General features: G+C 43.0%; 2 protein-coding genes across 2 annotated transcripts; both read right to left on the bottom strand.

The window, feature by feature from the left end:
- Positions 1–5,716: 5,716 nt before the first annotated feature.
- On the bottom strand, positions 5,717–9,025 carry rbm15b (RNA binding motif protein 15B). Its single transcript, XM_041961692.1, has one exon. The coding sequence runs from the start codon at positions 8,815–8,817 to the stop codon at positions 6,283–6,285; it is 2,535 nt and encodes an 844-aa protein (XP_041817626.1). The 5' UTR covers positions 8,818–9,025; the 3' UTR covers positions 5,717–6,282.
- Positions 9,026–10,540: 1,515 nt separating this feature from the next.
- manf (mesencephalic astrocyte-derived neurotrophic factor) lies at positions 10,541–18,469 on the bottom strand. Its single transcript, XM_041956372.1, has 4 exons — positions 18,279–18,469; positions 16,566–16,693; positions 14,805–14,946; positions 10,541–12,713 (listed from the first exon to the last, which is right to left on the bottom strand). Exons 1-4 carry the CDS (start codon positions 18,364–18,366, stop codon positions 12,529–12,531), a joined length of 543 nt encoding a protein of 180 aa, XP_041812306.1. The 5' UTR covers positions 18,367–18,469; the 3' UTR covers positions 10,541–12,528.
- Between the last annotated feature and the right edge of the window lie 2,987 nt (positions 18,470–21,456).

Here is a 21,456-nt window from a genome sequence, read left to right on the forward strand (position 1 = left end):
AAACAGTCTACAGGAACATATTAAGAAGACTACACAAATGCAGTCTTAACAGCCTTGGTGTTGGTTGAGTACTTAAGGGTCTGAATATACTGTTTGGTTTCATTCTTAAAAAAAATAAAACGGATTTTTATTTATATATCTGCATTTGTGAATATGATATTTAGATAATAAAATGATATGGTTGATTATATAATACTGTTTGCTTTTGGAAGGAATAAAAGAAGTGAAACCAAACAGTACATCTCAAAACAAAGAGTTAAAATATTCTCAATAAATATGGAAATAAAATGACAAACATCTTTCCAGAAATTATTTGAAACAGGGCAAGACCAAAATAAATGAAAATTATCTTCAGGGCGTTGTGAACAGAAAGAGCAGTTGGTATCAATATGTTTTCTAATTTTTCTCATTTAAATATTTTAGAAGGATACATTTTATGAATTAATTTAAAAGTATTTTATTTTGTTGTTCATCATATATTTGGTTGGTAAGATCCAGATTTTTTTCCAATCAAGGTTAGGTAATAAATTATTCCAGTAAAATGTTTTATAAGGAAGAGATACTATGTCCCTTTGAAACAAAGTACGTACAACACGATTGCTGTTACGTGTCGTCGAGAAACAAATCCTGCCTACTTCGCTTTTTGATGGATCCAGAGGCAAAGGGGCTGGTATCTGGTTCACTGAGCTTCTAAATAATAAAGAGACTCCATGCCTTAATAGTTATGTTAAATTCCTCAGCAGGGATTGAGATGTTGTATTTTAAAATAAAATCTTCGTAAGTAAGTAATAAACCGTTGGAATCAAACAGCTGGTGAACCAGTAGTATATTATGAGAAAACCAGGCAGGGTAAAATAAGGATTTGTTTCTGTGTGTATTTCTTTGTGTTTATGGATGACTGAATGGTGCAAGCGGGAACCTGCAGCATTTCATCACACTCCCGCCGTCGTTTAAAGCTCGTGAACGTGCACTCAGAGCACGAGCCGAGACGTCGCGGAACTCGCCGCAGCGTGCACTGCTACGTCCTACAAAGCCACGCCCATCCGGGTGAAGCACCACTCGCTCAGGGTCCACCTGAAGGCGGAAGTAGCGCGAGCGTTCACGATCACCGTCACCGGGAATATGATACTCCTTCCTGACGGACTGCCTCACGTAAAGTTAAATCCTGTCAACAATGTACTCCCTGAGCGGTTGTATTGATTGTGGATTTGTTTAATCTGAAGGGCGAATGAGAAAATAAGAGCATTTAAACATTTACATTAACATTTTAAAACAAATCAACACATGAGGGTTGAATACGAAACAGCAGAATCACACATTACTTTCCCAGACACTTTGAGTCAGTGGGTTTGGTTTAATCGCCCCCCTTTACTTGAGGCGTCTCATCATTGTGTCATACCGATGCAGCTCGTCATGAAAAAAATAAAAAAATTGATTTGCAGCCTGTCCAGTTCTTCTTGTGAATGTGGGATTTTCCATTAAATTAACTGTACAAAAAAAACTCCAAACATCTGTTTCCTTTTCACTGCCTTCAAGAGATGAAAAAGTATTTTTCCTGGAGTTGAATTGTTTTTTTTAAGTTTTGCTTCTCATGTAATGTTGACCATCCACCTCAAATATTCTATTTTACATACAGTGATAAAACAAATGACGGACAGAATCAATTATAAATCTCTCTGATGTCTTTTTTCCTCAACTTTAAGACAAAATTTGTCCCTAACTAATCAGATTTTCTGCAAATTAATATCTCCATAAAGTAAAGACACAAAAAAGATCATCCTGGAGGCTGGGTTACAGCTTTAATTCCTTATATATGTATATGTATATATATGTGTGTGTGTGTGTGTGTACATATATACACATAAATATATAATGTCAGCTTCTTTCAGGGATATGGCACTATGAAATGGATGAATTCCTGAAACCTCTCAGAAGCTGCAACACACCTGGCAAAGCCTCAAAAACAGCTCATATTCTTACTCTTTCTCCAGGAATTGATCATGTATCAGGCCATCAGCATTAACAAGCTGTTTAACAATGCAACACCACTGTCACACCTTTATAGAGTGATTATTTTTAATTCTGAATGTTCTTGTTGTTCCAGATGTAGTAACTACTTGGTGAAAATGACATGCGTGCAGCTCATAGTGGACAGAAAACCTATGACAGACAAATGGCACCACATCACACGGGCTTACAAAGAGCATAAAATGTTTATTACATTACATTTCAATACAGAATACATGTTTCTATGTTGACACAAAAAAAAACCAAAGCGGGAATCCGTGTACAAAAACCGATCGTTGTGGATTCGGCCTCCACCTGGCCTGTGTGATGTCATCGGTCATGACGCAGCACACCACGAGGTCACGTGACACAGGAAAGAAAACGGAAGAATATTAACAACTTGCCGTTTGTCGATGGAAGCGGAGTTTTATTCTTTTTATTTTCCTTCATGGCACATTGTACAAAACTGCTGTATCTAAGTGACTGTGACGAACATTCAGCTTCAGCGTGTCATGGTCACGTTGTTTAAGAGGGCGTATTCATATTTTGTCTTTCTGATTGGGTTTCAGGACAGGTAGCTGCTTTTTTTGGCCCGTCATCCCCGTGGCTCCACGGTTTTCTATTCATGCCACAGCTCCAAACCCGCCGGACTGAGCAACTTTCAGACCAACAGCGAAGCGACAAGTAGAAGCAAGAGGCGGGAGGCGCTGCTCGAGGTGAAAAGAAAATGAAAGGTACTTTAGAGAAGAGCTCAAAGGAACTGACCAGCGGTGGAAGAAGTACTCAAATACATTTACTAAAAGTAGGAATACTGCAATTTAAAAATACTCCTCTACAAGTAAATGTCCTGCATTCAAGAATCTTACTTCAGCAGAAGTACAAACCAGCCAGTTATAGTTAAAGTAAAAGTACGCACCACACCAAATGGCTCCTTCCATGGTGAAATATTTTATTTCTACAGTTTGTCCCTCAGTCTTAAAAAGGCACTTGTGTCAAACAGAGTCTTCAAACCTTATTTGGCAGCACAGTGAGAATATTTCAACCCGTTTCAGTTTCAATCAACGTTTGCAGAGACTGAGGCCGACTGCTGCACGAGAGCTGGAGCTGAAGACAGATGGAAATATTCCCACTTCACTGACAGGTGAGTTTCACCTTTTAGAGGAAATAAAAACTCTGATTGGATTCCAGGATAAAATTACTTAAGGAGATTTATTTTCACTGTAAATAAACCTGTTTTGCAGGCTCATGTTTCTTTGACAAATAATGTGAAAAATAATGAAAATGAAATAATAAGTACATCTCCCTTTGACATGTAGTGAAATGCTAAATAAATGTAGTGGAGTACAAGTATAAAGTAGCAGAAAATGGAAATATAAATATCTAAAAGCAGCACTTAAGAGGAGCACTTCAGTAAATGTACTTAGTTACCTTCCACCACTGGTAGTTACTGTTACTGCTGCCAACCAGAACACAGCAGACGCTCTGTTTCATATAACTGATGAAAGATTATTTTACAGATTAAGATATAGTCTTTACTTTGATTTCTGTTTTTTCTGGATCCAGATATGTAACGTTCTGGGCCTGTAGAAACCAGAAAAAACTAAAGATTAGTTGATTAATCAAAACAAATCAATGCATAATCAATTGATTGTTTTCTTCCAGCAAATAAATCAAACAAAACAGAAAAACTGAATTGTTTTTGGAGCTGAGATTAAGAGTCAGCGTTCAGCTTCAGACCAAACCGGACCAGGAAAGCTGGTGTAGTCCTGGACTCAGACCTCATTTTAAACATCCACAATCAGACCATCAGCCAATCAGCCAGCTGTCAGTCTCAGTGCTCTTACAGTGATGACTCAGCAGGATTCAGACCAATCAGTTACCTCCACTGTTTTTACAGGTCTCAGATCAGACAGCTGCAGCTGATCCAGACCTCTCAGATGGTGTGGGATCAGGTCTGCTCACAGTCTAAAGTGAACCTGCAGAGGCAGCATTCAGCTCGCAGAGAACTGCAGGACTGAAGAGTTTCTGTTCATTCTGATCCTGCTCTGCACTGACTTCTTATTTTCACCTGTTTTATGTGTTTCAGTCTTTTTTTAGCTTATTCATTTTCTATTTCACTCCTCTAAGTCCTATTCAAAGTTTTATTTTTTAATATTGCCTTGTGTTCTTTTAATGGCTTTTACATCCCAGAATCCAGAAAAGTTGTAAAACAGAAATATAACAGAATGTGAAAACTTGCTGATCCCTTTGACACAAACTCAATATAAGTCAATATATTTAATGTTCTCCCTCATTGGCTTCATTGATTTTTGTAAATATCTGCTGGGACAGGTGATTGGATGTTACGACATGAAACTGTTAAACACAGCCTGACTGTTAATGGATTTGTTCTGTTTTTAGTTGTTTCGGGGTCCAGACTCTGCTGGATTCAGGCTGGTCTGTCTTATGTAAAGCACTTTGAATGGCTGAAAGGTGCTATTCAAATAAACCTGCCTTGGTTGGAAAAAAACAGCGATTTAAATGATGTCACACCTGTCCTACGGAAACTCTGAAGGACAAAATGCACCTTTTTCTGACATTTCACAGATCAGCAGATTCATCATGATGCTCAACATGTACAGAAACCTGCAGCTGTTTTGTGTATTTATGAATGAATTAAAATAACCTGTTTCTCTTTCCTCCTCAGTTCTTCCATAAAACTGAGTGTTTGCTGCTCAGTTTGAAATGCGAACACCATCTGACATGATTTCCTCATGAAGTTTGACACATTTTCATGATTTAATCAACCCGAATGTGACCTTTGTGACACCGTGAATGGAGTGAAGGCAGCTTACATGGAGCACGTAGCTGCACTGTCGCTGTGCGATGGCAGCGGTCGCCACTACAGGAGGTGTTACACGTCTTCTACATCAACTACATACACTCTCATTTGGTTGGTGCAAACAACAACAACAACACACACACCTGACGATGTTGTCATGGATAAAACTGCTGCAGGTGAAACGCTCGAAAGCAGAAAAGGTCAAAATACTCATTTCCATGGCAACAGAAAAAGTCTACGGCCGCCATCTAAAGGTTTTCCATCTTTTTAGTTCTTAGCCTCTTAATATGTCATTCATTATCACCTAGGTGGTTTGAATTAGTAAAATATTCTTGGCACAAACATTCAGTGAAGGTTGAAGGTAGAAAATCAAGTCTGGACCAGTTCAGTTACATGAAGACGTTGGAATTAACACACACGTTCGTACACTTCAGGAGGTAATTAAAGAGCTTCTGAGGGCTCGATTCTTGTGAAGATCATTCCTGTATTAAACTCAAACTGCCTGTAAATGGCTGAGATGATCTTTAGAGGCTGAAGTGAAAAAAAAACAAGAAGGAGCACGGAGGAGAAGTACGATGGATGGACTGATGTATTAAAGTTGAATAAAAGTCGGTATACAATATAAAATCTGCACCAGTATGACAGCTGAACATCTCGAGTGACAACAGAAAGAGGAGCAAACATCTTCAGACAGACAAAATAGAACTTTTCTTTTCCCGCATGCAGCAACAGTCACGCCTCTCGTAGTGACAGGAGAAACTGGAATGGTTCAATTGATAAAACACTAACTATGTCAAATATACAGTCACAGGGACGGTCAGGAAATTCACTGGAGTCTCTACTGGCTGTGGCGGCTGGTGCTTTAAAAACAAACCCCCCCCCCAAAAAAAAAAAACACGTCACAACAGTCTCAACCTGCGAGGAGACAAACTGCCCGCTCAGTTTACAGTACAATCACTTTGTAAAAAACCTCCCGTCCCACAGATACTGGATTTACACGATGACTTGGTACAGTCCAACAAAAGACAAATAAAGTAAACAAGCATATAAACACACCCCTCAGATTTAGTGTCGTATATTACAGCTTAGAGTACAAAAGCAACTGTGCTGCCTGTATGTGCAGCAGGCAAATACATTTAACCCCCCCCTCTCTCTCCTTCAGGCGCTTCTCTTTACAGACCAGTTCAGAAGCCCGCCACGGGAAATCATCCGCATTCGTCTGTGAATGTGACAACAGGTTCAACGTTAAGTCATAAATGAGGGAGTAAAATGACATGTAGTGTCGTTTTCTGTGTTTCATTTATAAGATACTGAATAAAACCATAAAATGCATCTTTCTAAAAACATGGAAGTATTTGTAGTCACGAGAGCGCCGTCTCAGCTCGCTCTGTGTGTGTGTGTGTGTGTGCATGCCTTTAAGTGTCTGTACACGTAATCACTCTGCAGCGTTACGATCAATTAGTGTCAGTGACGATCACAATAACCATGTGCTCCTCGTCCAGATTTCCCACAGTCCTTTTGGCGGCCTGCAGGTACTGTTGTGAGAACTCCCCAGGAGGGAAGGCATACAGCATTGCCCCCGGCCCTCCCTCTTTGGCGGCGGGCAGGCTCACGACTCCGGCCGCTTCCTTGTTGCGCAGGTAGGTCACCAGGTGGCGGAGCAAGCGCACCTGCAGTCCCGGCTCGGGGGCGGGGGCCTGGCGGTCGACGGGGCCCTGGATGGCCAACAAGATGGCGAACCCGTCGGGCCGCCCGAGTTTAATGCGGCGCGACACCTCATCGAGTCGGGTCTGGTCCATGCGGAGCCTCTGGGCGATCTTCAGCTGGCTGGGCTGGTTCTGGCTCTGCAGCTTCAGGCTGTCCTTCATCACCGTGTTGAAGAACGAGGAGCCCCCCTCCAGCATGTACAGGTCAGTGGGGAAACTGCTGTTCTTCAGCGCGAAGAAGCCGTGCCACGTTTTGGAGAGCGAGGCCTGGGCGAACTCGGACAGCGTGCCGGGAGAGGAGGAGGTGTGTGTGTCTGTGTGGATCACAGGAGAGCTGGCGGCAGTGACCTCGCTGTTTCTATGGTGATGGTTGTTGAGATGTTCGATGGAGGACCTCTTGCCGTGGTGGCGGCCAGATGGCGGCTCTTCCTCGGTGGTGGCAGGGTGTCGCCCCCACACGCCGCTGTCAGGGGAGTGGTCTCTCGGCTCCGTGGTGGAGTCCGGAGCTCGAACCCGTGCGCGGTCTGGACTGGCATCAGGAGAGACAGCCCCTCCCGGGCCTCGAACCCGCGACCTCCCCCTCTCCTTCTCTCTCTCTCTCTCCCTCTCCTCTGTCGGCCTCTCAGTGGACGGACTCCTGCTCCTCCTCCTGTTCCTCCTTTCCTCCCTCTCCTTCAGCCACCGCTCCCTGCTCCTGCTGCGGCTCCTCGCTCCTCTCCCACCCCTCCCAAATGCCTCCACTCCCCCCGCTCTCCTCTCCAAGCTGCGGGTGGGGCTGGTGGCATAGTCTCTCTCCACCAGGGCCCTGTCTCTCTCCCTCTGGGTGAGGAGGCTGTGGGAGGGAGGCGACGAGCGGTCTCTGGCTCCCCTCAGCTCTCGCTCCAGGCTGCGATGGCGGCTGTAGGTCTCCCCGAGGAGCTCATAGTGGGACGGGGGCGCGACAGGGGGCTGGTAACCAGGCGGAAACGGCCGAGAGGGGCTCTCCTCCACTTTAGCAAAGTCCACCCTCAGCCGCCGCTCGGGGCCTCCGAGAGGAAACCCCCTCATCTGGGTGCAGGCGGCCTGAGCAGCGTCCAAACTCTCATACTGGATGTAAGCAAAACTGTCCCCCTTAACATAGTCGATGTTCCTTATACTCCCAAAGCGATCGAACTCCCGAGCGAGGGCGGCGAGGGAGTTTCCAGGCCCAAGACCGCCCACCCACAGCCGTGTGGTGGGGTTAGCTTTGCCATAACCAATCTTTATGGGGTTGCCGCCGATCAGCCGCCCCTGCATGGCCACTTTGGCCCGGTGGGCCATGTCTAGGTTCTGAAACTTCACAAAAGCATATGCCCCACCCTGTCCACGAGCCGGGCGTTTAATCACAACATCCTCAATGATGCCATACTTGTCAAAACCCCTCCTCAGTTCTGCCTCTGTGACGTTACCGTCCAGGTTTCCAATAAAAAGGTTACTGGTCGCCCTCTGATCATCCTCAGGTTTTAAATCCTCCACTACCGGCATGGGAGGGAAGCCATAGGGCCGACCCCTCTCATCCAGCATGCCATAATAATCCAAAAGCCTCTCCCTCTCTCTGCTGAGACCCAGGGTCTCCAGGGCGTAATGTCTCGCCCTGAGGTCTCTAATGCTGCTCACCCCGGGCCCCGGCGGGGACAGGGACCGCTGTCTGTAGGGATACGGCGCGTGCAGAGGCAGATAACCGACGTCCGGCGGCGTAACGCTCCGCCGCCGAACGTACATGGGTTCAATTTTGAGCTGCCGATCACCCAGAACTAACCTGGACGATTTGGCGTGCCTGGCCTCCTTGGCGTCCTCCGGGTGCCGAAAATTCACGTAGGCGATCCGGCCAAGCTCCGGCGTGTGCGACAGTTTCACGCTGACGTCCCCGAACTTTTTGAACTCGTGGAATAACGCGTCCTCCACGTCCTCGTCCGACACCTGCGAGCCCAGGTTGCTGATGAGCAGCGTTTTGTACTCCAGAGTGCCCGGCCTGGCGGCGGGGAGCTCCGCCGCCGTGGTCCGCAGCGGCGGACGACCGAGGAGGCTGAGCTCGTGTCGGTGGTGGAGCTCCAAGGCGGCCGCCCGCTCCTCCCTGAGCCGCGGCTTCTCTCGCTCCCTGCTCCGGCTCCGGCGGTGATACCCGCGGCTCTCCGCCAGCAGCAGAGCCAGCGGCGGCGGCGGCAGCTCCTCTCTCCGCGCACTCTCTCGCTCCCTTTCCCGTATCCGCTTAGCGATGGCCCTGGACGGACTAGTCTCTCTCCCGGCCTGCCGCTTCATTTTCATGGAATGATGGAGCTCAAACTTTTCGGTGCCTGCAGCGGGAATCCAGCCTGGAGAGCGAATTCCGGGAGCGTTAGCAGAAACAGCGCAGCAGACGACAGCTCCGGCGAACAAACGCGACCACTCCGACCGCTGGATACTTGCATATATATCGAAATAAAAGGATAAAGTCGTTTAAAAACATGTCAGCATCAGAGGATCTGCACCTATGCCGCCATCTTGGACAATAGGAATGTGCGCTTTCCCTGTGGAAGGCGGAGCCTGCGCTGACGTCTGTCGGCTGCCGTCATGACGTGTCACGCTTCAGGATCAAACGTTGTCCAGAAACTACTGGACACTTACTATCAGGATATTTTACTCATGTGAGACTCTTTTAGGCTGATGCACAACTTACACTTTCAACCCAGCGTGACACCAGGAGTCATTTACAGAAAAGACATGTTTCAATGACCCAAGTCATGTTTTTATTTTCTCCTTCTTTGAAGGTTTTACATCCATAAATGCAAATAGTCTGAAAGAAAAGACAAGTGATCTGAGACGCTGCTTTTCACTTCAATTATCCAGTGGAGGAAGTATTCAGGTCATGTATGTGAATAAAACTGGCAACACCACACTTTAAGAATACTTAAAATACTTAATACTAGTACAGCATTCAAAAAGTTACTTCAGTGAAATTAAAGCAGTATTATCAGCAAAATGTACCAAAAGTTAAAGTACTCATCCTGCAGTGAAACGTCTCCTGTGTCTGATCTCTGATTCTATGAGACATTATTAGATTGTTAAGACTGAAGCATCAATGTTAGAGCAGCATGTTACTGTTTGAGCTGATGCAGGTGGAGCTGCTTTCAACTCAAACGTCGGGCCCCTTCAAAGGGTCACCTGATCAATCTGAGGGGCCGTGAGATGATTGACGGGAGAGAAAAGACGAAAAGTTCAGACACAGAAGTTTGTCTTCACTCTTTAAATTTTACCTCTTTGAGCCTCAAGCTGTTATTTAAATAAAACCACGTGAGAAGTTTCAGGGGACGAAGTCAACAAGTCACAACTCGCACATATATGAAACGTGACGAAAGGCCCAACTAGACTGTTTCTTTGTGAACGCCACAAGAGAGGACGGTTTAGAAACACTGGTTTCATCTTCAACACTGTGTTGTTCTCCATGTTATTGTTATGGATTGTTATAAGTTACTGCGTTTTTTATGTAAAATCTTCATCTGAAAAGTGTCTCGTTACTGAAGCTGTCAGATAAACGTAAGCAGAAGAAAGTACAAGATTTCCTTTCCAATAGTGGAGTAGAAATTATCATAAAATGGAAATAATAAGTACAAGCACCAAAATTGTACTTCAGGAAAAATACTTTTCAATTTAAAGTCCTGGAAATGTATTTATGTAAATATAGAAAATATGTTCTGTACTGACGAGCTCAGGAAAGTATTATTTCATTTTAAAAAATCTGTTTTTCTTCAAACAAAAGTCTCCCCAACCTGTTTCTGTCATTTTCTCAGTACTTTAGGTGAAGTGAGGACCGTAAACGCTGCTGACAGAACATACATGAAGACGTTCAAATACAGAAAATTGTGGCACAATTTAAACGCCTGAATTTCTCTCAGATACAGTTCGATGCGACCCAAACCAGTTTTCAGACAATATTTGATTTCTGAAGAATCAATCTGAAACACATTTCAACTCACATGTGTAAGAGAATCAAACATCCTCCACTCCAGATGGACTTTCCTCATGTTTTAATGAAAAAGTAGAATAGTACAGATGTAACAAATGCCTGCTTTACATGAAAGGTCAATGTGAAACAGCATGTTTTTATTTTTAAATTCTCATCGAGCATCACAAACCTCTTATGTTTTTTAAAGTACACGTTGTTTCTTTACATCAAACAATAAAATATCTATCCCTTCTGAAAGACGCAACAGTCGGGGTGAGGGTGGAGGTGAGGTGGTGGAGATCAGTTTCACCTGTGACTGCAACACGTGGGAGAGAAAAGGCGTTTCCCTTCCTGTTCAGGACGCATAAATATTCTTGCTGAAGTCGTGACACACGTGAGCGGGATCAAACATTTTGAGCTCACCCACGGTCGATTTTCTGTTATGGTTTTAAATTTCAACCCTCATCCAGCTCCTGATTGGACGATCCTGCAGGCGATCCCGGCGCTGCCCGGAAGTGGAAGGTGAGCGGCAGGAGAGCTGAGGTGATTTTCATGAGCTACAGAAACCTCGTCTCAGTCGGACCAGAACAAAGCAACGAAACCAAAAGCACTTTTAGAAATGAAAGAAGGTAAATCTTTAAAAAAAAATCTTCAATAAATATCTTACCTAAATATTTCTAACGCTGCTGGGAGAAGGCTCGGTGTGCCTTCCTGTGTCCAAGACGAGCCAAATGCACTTTGACATAAGTCACCCACGCTCCATGACCTCTGAGGACTGGTTATGTGGGATCTGCAGTTTTGGGGCAGAAGAAGCCAATTATCTGTCACTTGGGGTAAAAACTGAGTATCAGGCTCATTTCCAGAAACCTGAACTTTAACTCCTCGTGTGGATTAGAAGCCTGAAACTACAAAGTGTCATGAATGAGAAGAAAAACAGGAGTTAATTTGACTTTTAATAACTGTACAATGTGTTTGACTGAGATTGAAACAAAAAGACCACGTTGGTGGTTAAAGGGGACAGTGTTGGATACCTCTACAGGAGGGTGGTCATGGTTTTTTACATCAGGCCTTAAAGGACAGCTTCATACTCTTCCAATCTATCTTAATACAATCCTCACAAGCCCACATGCACTCTGTAATCACCCTCCTCTTCATACTGGCCACTAAGAGATCTCTTCTTTATGTCATTAGCATGTAAGTGATTAGGGACAAAATACAAAGTCCTCGTTCTCTGTAGAAGGCGCTCCGACGTTCAGCTGAAGCACGTTTACAGAGCAGGACGGAGCAGTTTGTCCTCAGTCTCTTACGCCAGGATCACATGAGACAGGGATGTCTTCAGGGCCTCTCTCTGAATGCACATGTGGGCGTGTCAGCGCTGTTTTAAGACAGAGCGTTTCAGAGTGATCAGCATCCACGTTCGCTCGTCCTCCTCCGCAGCATGTCGTGGAAACCAGGGGGAAGTCGGAGGAACACTCCGGGACGTTAAAGTCATTCTTCGTACGCGATGACTTTCCGAGAAGCATCCTGGCATTAAGAAGTGATCGGGCGGTGTCGGCAGAGGCTGGAGAGGGGGTCGATGTGGGCTTGTGAACCGTGGGCTGCACTCTGACCAACACACTTTGTGCATTTGAGCAGTTTCACTTTAATTCAGCTGCTTCAGCTCACTGCTTAATGACAGAAGAGTCACACTGGTGCCATTAAAATGAACCAATGGACGACCCGGGTTGGTGAATATAACCAGATGCCCCCCTTTTTAGCCGACGCACTGTGAAATGTATCATAAACGTAGGTAGAAAAACTGCTCCCATTGCTCGAATGTCCCCTTTAATCAGTGTGCAAACTGTTCGTTCCCCTTACTCTTGATTTAACAGTACAGCATAGGCCTCAGCTTTCTGTGCATTCACTAACATCTAGACTGCTGAATCAGGATTACCTCATCAGCGCACACCTCCGAAACCCATAAGACCAAGACAAACATGTCAGACAAAATCCTCCTCCTCCTCCTAAGTCAAGTCCAAAGTTGTGTGGTTGTGTTGCATTAGCTTTGCTCCTCGTCACAGATCTGTCCGTGCTTTAGCGGCTGCGGGGGCGTACTTGGGCATGAGCTCTGTGATTTTGCGGATGAAGTCGGACTTTTCAGCGCAGCCTTTGCAGGACTCGCCCCACTCCTCCAGGATCTTCTTCAGGTCCTTCACTTTAAGCTTTTTCAGGTCCACTGTGGTCAGGTCCAGCTGCTTGTCTACATGAGAAACACAAGAAAAGACACAAAGTGATGACCTCCACAGAGCTGTTTTTATTATGAGCAGGACCTGATTTGCTTGCACAAATTGCATGAGAAGAAAATGTATTCAAGATGTTTGTTTAACCTCAAGAACACACACAGTGTGATCTGGTGAGTGACACTGGGGGGTTTCTCATCACTGTGGTTCAGACTCAGCGCTTATGAATGCTGGCAGTCAAATTACGTAAGTAAACTGTCACCATTCAACTGCCAGCTCAGCTCCTATAAATTCATTTTTATTATCACCTTGCATCCATAACTGAGTTTGTAGAAACAACACTGCAGGGTTTAAGGCAGGGATCATGAGTCGCCCGCCGGCCTGTTCTAAAAATAGCTCAAATAGCACCACTTACCAGTTTTTTTTTCAGTTGCTATTCTTGTTAAATCACGCTTACATGTAAACTGGAAATTACAATATATATATATATATATATATATATATATATAAACTTTAAAAACTCTGACCTAGTATAGTTCAAAGGTCAGCAGTGTGCGCATGAGCAAAACGTAGCGTTTGATGGAGATCATTTATGGTGGAAACAAGTTAGCGGGCGCAGCGAAAATTAGAAGATGACTGAAAAAAGAAAGCAAACATATAATTTTCACGATGAAGAAGGCCTTTTCAGTTGCTAAAACTGTACTTGAAGATGAGAAATATGGAACCGATGTGATCGCCACTCTCTCCGATGTTCAACTGGTTCAATTAAACGGTAAGAAGAGTGTCGGCGATGTCCGGGAACTTGGCCGACCAGCTGGACCGTGATTTGGCGAGGTGCAGGTTTAGCATCCAGTGTGATGAGTCAGATTCATTTAAAAATTTGAAAGTTGATCTTTGTATTTTACATGATTTATTATTCATACAAACATGGTGCAAAATAATTCACGATTTGTTTGTGGCTGGTGAAAATGGGATGTTGTGATTTCCTCAGACTGTTGTAGAAGTGATCGTTTGAAAAAGTTCAATTTGAAAAACTTGAAGAAAATCTAGAAATAAAGTGCTGCATATTGATATTTATCTGTTTCCTATCTTGTTAAATCATTGTTGATGTTTATTGTGAGAAATCATCAACATGATCAGTGTCTTCACACAGATAAATATCGTTAATTATTAATAATTACATCTAGTTAAAGGTAAATTGAGCAAATTGGTTATTTCAGAAGTGTGTAGCCCTTTGCATTAATCAGTAGCCAGGAAGTAGCCCTCGGTTTCAAAAAGGTTGGTGTCTCCTGGTTTAAGGAATTCTTCATTTATCTCTGAACATCGACACACAGACAGTGAAAACATGCACCGCTGAGGACACCCAGCTTTTCTTGTAATCCGCCCCGTCTGACTCAGGTGGAGGCATGTGTTGTTGTTTAGGCTCCACTGAAAGCTCAACCCGGACAAGACGGAGCTCGTGCTCCTCCAGGTGAAAGGGTTCCCCCACAGAGGCCGGTCCATCAAACCTGCGAGCGACCCCGTCGTTCCCTGCCGACCGCTCCTCACCAGGGAGGCCAGGAGCTTGTCATCTCCCGCCTTAACTCCCTGCCGGAGCTCCAGCGTCTGTCATCAGACCTCTGCAGCTACTCCAAAACACTGCTGCCCTCCTGGTATTCCACCACGTTCACCACATCCTACAGCCTGCCCGACCACTGCTCCCCTCCCTCTGGGCGTTTAGCCGTCCCATCACTCAGAGGCCCTGTGCTCGCCCACCTCGGTCAAAGCTTTTCTCTGTTCTGGCGCCACATTGGTGCAATGAGCTCTCCACTGAAGTCTGGACAACACTCATCTTCTGCCACAGCCTTTTGGACTTCAGCTCAAAAAGACCCTGCTAGCACTTCTGTAATGAACTAAAAACACTGAAGCATTTATACTGCAGACTGAAAGGGATGCACATGATATATATCTCTGCTACCACATGGTTTGAATGCACTCACTGTAAACTGCTTCAGATAAAAGCACCTGCTGAATGAATGTAATGTCGTGCAGGTGTAACTCTGGATCTTATGGTCTGGACAGATGAAAATGTGGCTGTGCGTTTCAAACAGAAATCATTTTTTCCTTCTTACCGTATTTCAGCTCACAGATCTGACTGTCCTTCTTCTTCAGCTTCTCACAGATCTTCTCCACTGGGACGTGGTAGCTGAGAGGCTTGGACACCTCGTTGATTATCTTGGTGGCTGCATCATTCGTTGCTCCGATGTAGTAACACTAGAAACGTGAAATGAGGAGACAAGAATCTGATTTCACTGTTTTACAGGGTTAACCACGCATGAAGGGTCTCTCCTCGGTTTCAGTTCCCCTCTGCTCTCCAGACACCACCAGCAAAGAGCATGGACGCTTTGCAACAAGAGACTTGACCTGTAGTTCAGCTCATTTAGTCAGACTGGGAGGAAAAAGACCCAATGTTGCTCTTCAGAGCTGGTCTGGTTCATCCTGGCTTTTTACAAACAAACCAAGAGAAGTGAACATAACAAGAGACTCTTTCATTGGACAGTTTTTGGTGATGTCATCATCCTGCATCATCAGCGCTGCATGAACCTTATTTACTGAAGCCGATCAGTAAAATGATCCTTTCTGACGTCACATAGAGCTCATGGAAAAATGCCCGATCGTGAGAATCCCTGGAAATCATGTTCCATAAACAGTGACAAACAGAAACAGGACAAATAAAGAGGCATTTAGGTACTGTGTGGTCACCACGTTTCATTTGTGAACTGCTGATGTACATAAAACAGGAAACACACTCGACACACACAGACTGCTTTTCACTGTCTAGGAAAAGACCTCAACTCATGTGCTGACGCAGACTGACTGACGGCTTTCACACCAGACACAACTGAACAGGTTAGGTGTGAAAGCACCAACTGAAACGAGAGAAGCGAAGCTGCACGGCGAGATTCTCATCTACATCCATCCAAACCATTTCCTGCTTCCCAACAATATAATAACAGGAACATGTTTTTTTGGTTAAACATTTAGAACATCTTTGAATGTATTTATCATTATTATTATTATATCAAGTATTGTATGTACAGTTTACTCTTAAAACACAAGAGTAAACTGTATGTGTAAACTGTTTAATAATCATAATAATAAGAATTATAATGATCATTATCATCATTACTAATTACTTAAAATAATTGGCTTCTACATAAACAAGATATGACATATCAGGGCCAAACTTTTGTTTGATACACACATAATAAGTCCTTAATCTTGGCCTTGACATGATATTTTATGGCCACGAGCTGCTATGCTAACATTAGCTACTCCTGTCCAAGTGCAGCTGGTTCATGAGTGCTGAGTCTGAACCTTTAGGGGGGGAGAGAGCGTTCATTTTACATAGCTGACAAACATTCTTCCTCACAGCTCGGCTTCAGTTCTGCTCGAATCAGACGTCATGGAGACGGTGTGCAGACGGACGGGGGGGTGCCAGTAGCATGTCAGAGCCCACGGTAACTGCGCAGCGGTCCATCGCTACATACAAGCTACCAGTTGACACAAGTCTTACAAACACGTGGGTCAAATCATAAATTCTGACTATTAACCTGAATTTCCCCAGGTGGGGCTCAATAAAGCATATCTTATCTTATCTTATCTTATCTTATCTTATCTTAAAGAAGCAAACAATCCTGCACAACAAAAATTAAAAAAGGAATTTTACCTGTTGAAGGTATTTCTAATACCTGTAATACCTGCAGCATGAAAAATTAACACCAGCACAGCAGCAGTGGAGGTAGCAAGGTGACAACTATCAGTCTCAACACATCCAAAGTCCAAAAGCACACGACTGAAGGACCAACTATCCTACACTGGAGTTTACTTACAAAGCGGTTTTCTTTGCCTTTAGCATCTTTGCAGCTCTTAATGATGGCCTTCTCGATGTCTGCGTTGTTGAAGTTTACGTTACTGTCCTTAAGTGACTGGTAAAACTTCCCGAGGAAGGTCACACACACTGAAACAAAGAGGCAAATACATATTAAACAACTGCACAGACGTTTATCTTAATATTGTGTGAAGTTTGCTGTGAGAGTTGGTTTTAAGTCTTTCTAAATCTACCTGGCTGGCTGAAAAAAGTTAGTTACATTAAGTTACACAGAAATGATCCAAAAGTAACAGCTGTTAGTATATATTATTCTGTTGGCACATTTCAATTCCATATTTTATTGTTTATTGTTTAGTATATTTTATTGCCTTAGTATATTTTCATTCTGGTATATTTTTAATTGCTTTTACGAATATTTTTATTGCTGTTGGTTTATTTTATTTTATTGTAGTTATCTTAATTTTATTCTTTCTAGTCTTCTTATCTTTCTTACTATCTGTTCCTAACATAGGGGTTGCAAAGAAAATTTCATTGACATACTCAATGACAATAAAGAATCTTGAATCTGTTGATCCACTTCAGCCACTAACAACAGAAACAAACACATCCACCCGAAGCCAGCTGTGGACAAGTACTGGGATGAGTGATGCTGTTAATCCTGCCCTGAATACAAACCTGGTGATAAACTTCTACCTGCCGTAAATCTTTTCTTAATTTTGACATCAACACACACAAACTCTGCTTTTTACAGCAAAAACTAACTGACTTTTCTATGAAGTGACAGCTTCCTGCTGAGGAACAATAAACAGAGAATTATTCAAACTGTCAGCATGTACAAACGACAATGTTCCCTTTTAGTTTGTTCACAGGAAGTTTCTTTTGTCTCTTTAGTTTTGTAGAAAAGAAATTAAGTTTTCTAGATTTCAAATAATGACTGAATAACCATCAACACCTGCAGCACCTGCACATGTGGAGGTTTGACACTCGGGGATGGATTAAACCAGTTTAATTACTGGTAGGTGATTCACTGATTGATCAAAGGATATAAAATTTATTGGTATTTATTTTAATAATCAATTATTTGAGTCTTTTTTCGGCTCAGATGTGAGAACCTGCTCCTGTTCTTTGTCATATGTGATGGTAAATTTTAAATATTCGGAGTTTGGACTGTTGGTCGATCAAAACAAGTCACCATGAAATCAAATGTTCATCTTTCACCTTACAGACAAACGATGAATTGCTGATGAAGAAAACAGTCTGAATAGTCTCACCTGGATTATTCTAACCATCACTATAGGAGACTTTACTGAGGTTTGTGTTTCATGTATCGTTACAGATATAATCATGCTTAATTTGGGGAATAAGATAATCAGTTTACTGCTAAACTGAAGCCTGACGTGCTGTGTGGATGATGGTGAGCTGGTCCGGGTTTTGGGTCTGGTCTGATTTTTATACCCAGTCCAGGATTTTGTGATAAACCCGCTTTTTGAAAGCAGCTTTGGGGGAATGTTTTTCCTGTCTGAACCCAGTCGGAAGTCCACGTTAAACCCCCGCTGGAAACGAGCTCCCAGCATCAGCGGGTGTTTGAACCCCTTCAGACGGCTCCGGGCTCTGAACCGGACCTCTCTGCTAACTGTGCTATTGTAAAAGTTGCTGAAGGCAGGCAGCCATTCAGCTGATGCTGTGGCTAAGTGAAGCTAGCAGACAAACCTACCTTCACACTCTCCTTCTTTCAGGGCTTCCGTAGGACCGGGCACCAGAGCGAGCGCGAGAGCCACCGACAACCCCCGTAAACACAACATTTCGACGCGAATAACTCAGATATTTAACCTTAAAGCGATGCTAACACGGGACACTTCGTACTCATGAGCCGCTGCCGCTTCACGACAGACACCGGTAAAGTGAGCACGCAACCGTTCCAGACTGCACGGTGTTTCCGGCGCCACGTCATTCCCTGCCGGCACCTCATTGGCCAAGAGGTCCGACTCTTCCTGTAGTCCTCCACGCATTTTCCTCTGATTGGACGAAGACGGAACATTCCGGGAACAACGTCCAGTTGGCGCCGTCTGATTGGGCCACATCCGCCCCGTGCGCTCAGAAAGTATTTGCATGCACAAGAATAACCATAAAAGAAGAAATTCGCTTCATAACATCATTTTTATTTTTCCTTCTTTTAATTGGAAGAACAAAAACCCACAGTTCGTTTAACGGTACTGCTGGAACCTTATAACCGGACAGATAGAGAGAGGACACATGAGAAATAAAATAAACTAATAATTGAAAAAAGAACAAATAAGTACATATAAAAATGAAATAAATCAGTAAAAAATAAGGGAGTTACAGTTAGTTAGTTTAAACACAAGATACTTGTGCTCAAAAAGAGGATTCATTCTCAGTGAAGAACCTTGGACCCCTAATCTGTCTCTAAACATGCCATAAAAATGAAATAAATCAGTAAAACATAGCAGGAGGTACATATTTCTAATATAGTTTAAAGTCTTTAGGTTCAGCTTTATTGTCACTATACAATACAGGATTGCACAATGAAATGCAGTTACAGCCCGCTCCACACTACACAAACAGAAAACATATAAACTCATATTAATATACTTTACATTGGAACACAATAAAACAATAAAATAGAGCAGGCTGTATAAAAGCAGTACTCAAAGTGAAAAGGAACACTACACCATATACAGAAGATTAGAAGAGGGTTATAGAGTTTTACATATAAACACAAAAATATGTGTAATATAAGTATAAGAGCTGCATTGCAAAAAGGCTTCAGAAAGCAGTGGGAATGAATGCAAAGGCAATGGTGGCAATATGCAGGAAATGAATAGATGGAACAGAGGCAGTGCAGTTATAGAACAGTGTGCAATCTATAACTGGGTGTCAGAAAGTTAAAACCAGCGTATTCAGCTAAGCTCCCATGATTTTATAGCTCTTTCGAGGTCTGGAATTTTTACAGAAGATAAGTGTCCACATCAGTGAGAAAAATCTGCAGGAATGTTTTTTGCTAAGACATGTTATCTCATGAATGAAGAGTCTGCCAATAATGACATGAAGATTTACAACAAATTCAAGTTTGACGTCATTCAGAGAGCAAAACATGAGAATACTGGAATCGAAGAGTGGTCTCTATGTTTTACTTTTCAAATAAGGTGAAAGAATTTTTATTAAAATTAAACTGAGTCATAAATTTCAGCCATTCACAAGTATTTGCAGCTGTCAAGGCTGCAACCCACAGATTCCCCATAATGCTGAAATCTTTGACAAATAACTCTGGATGTCTCACACCATGGAGTAGAGTAACCTGCTAGACTTCAATGCACACTTCAATAATACTACAAATACTACAAATAGTTACCAGAGCTTTGTACAAAAGACAAGTCAAAGTGCTTTACTCAGGCAAAAAAGAGCATTAGAATGAAGAATACGTAAATAAATAAAATATTTGAAAGCTTTGATAAAATGAAATCGAATGAAGAGAGCAGAAATACAGTTACAGTGCAGTTACAATGAAGTAATAAGCAGGTTGCCCTCAAATGCATAAAGAAAAAAAGGTACAGTTGAGAAGAAATCAAGTTGTTATACTGGTGTATCCATATAAACTCAATGTCCGCATAAGCCTCACAGTGCAGCCTCCCTTGATAAAGTATGACAAAGATGTTCACAGCTAAGTGCCAGCTCACCTGATCGATATTGATCATTGTGATCCAAATTTGTCTGAAACAGCACTCAGATCATCATACAGCCAGCTGAAAAAACTTGTGCAGGTAGAACAGAATAGAATATATCCGGGATGGTCTTACGAGCCATAAATTATTTTTTCCTCCAGAATTTCTTCTTTAGTTGTTTAGTTTCTCTCTTAAACTGTATTGTGTTGTGTATGTGTTGTGCTTTTTCTGTGAACTGCCACCTAAAACTGTTTCTCACTCAAAATCTTTCACATTTGATTTTGCTCTACATGATAAAGATAAAGATTATTCCTTCTTTATGAATGTGATTGTTATTATGATGAGATTTCACAATTACTGACCAAAACAACAACAACAATAATATCCTTTGCTGTGTTTTGAAGGAAATTGAACATCATGCAGCTGGTTGCAGGTTGTAACATGTATGAAATGTTATCCTACATTTATCATCTTGCTGCTCCTATTTTTGTTTCTTTAAAAATGTTGCTGCTTTTTCTTTCTGTCTTTATTGTTCTGTGTTTTATTTTTACCTAATTTATTTTTTCCTTCTGGTTTTGAATCTAATGCTATTTACCTGTATTACCACTAGATGGCGTGCAGCGCTCTTTGTTTATTTCTGTTGATTCTAACAAGTCAATGGTGAAAAGAAAAGTTTACGTGCGTCACTTTAACCAAATTATCTCCCATAATCGAGGTATTTGGAAGAAGGGGGTTATTATATTAATGAAGAATCTCCGTACAAGGATGTTGTGCCCTTTGACCTCTTCAGGAATCCTGAAATCTGTTCCACCACATGACAGGCAGCAATAACGAGCTTGGTAGCAGTCAGCTAATTAGTCTGACAGGACAGGCTGTGTTCATATGCATCACTATGTATAATGGCCCAATTCAGAATAACAACTATTATATTATTTGATGCATCAATGTTGCAGCTGGTAAAGATGGAGCCCGTTTTAAAGACTTTATGATCTGATGCGCAGCTAAATGTATAATTATACATCATCATGTTGTGGCTGGAAGTCCATCTGATGGCTGGTGCCTGCCAGAGGAGAGAAGGTCTCATATGGATCTCATGATCTGTGCCAGCTTTGTTCTCCACAGCAGCAGACCGTCCGCTCTGGATCACTGTTATATAACAGTGACGTAACACTTTGCTCGTTCACACCTCATGCGCGTGACCTGCAAACGGAG

Source organism: Chelmon rostratus, chromosome 2, assembly GCF_017976325.1.
Source record: "Chelmon rostratus isolate fCheRos1 chromosome 2, fCheRos1.pri, whole genome shotgun sequence".
In the NCBI taxonomy this organism is placed as follows: Eukaryota; Metazoa; Chordata; class Actinopteri; order Chaetodontiformes; family Chaetodontidae; genus Chelmon; species Chelmon rostratus.

What these genes read in the sequence shown, in the direction of transcription:
- rbm15b (XM_041961692.1), bottom strand. Translation starts at nt 8,817, where the DNA reads ATGAAAATGAAGCGGCAGGCCGGGAGAGAGACTAGTCCGTCCAGGGCC.
- manf (XM_041956372.1), bottom strand. Translation starts at nt 18,366, where the DNA reads ATGTTGTGTTTACGGGGGTTGTCGGTGGCTCTCGCGCTCGCTCTGGTG. An exon ending in GAAAGAAGGAGAGTGTGAAG is followed by an intron (nt 16,694 to 18,278) that starts GTAGGTTTGTCT and finishes TCTTTGTTTCAG; the next exon opens with TGTGTGTGACCTTCCTCGGG. An exon ending in GATCTGTGAGCTGAAATACG is followed by an intron (nt 12,714 to 14,804) that starts GTAAGAAGGAAA and finishes TTTCTCATGTAG; the next exon opens with ACAAGCAGCTGGACCTGACC.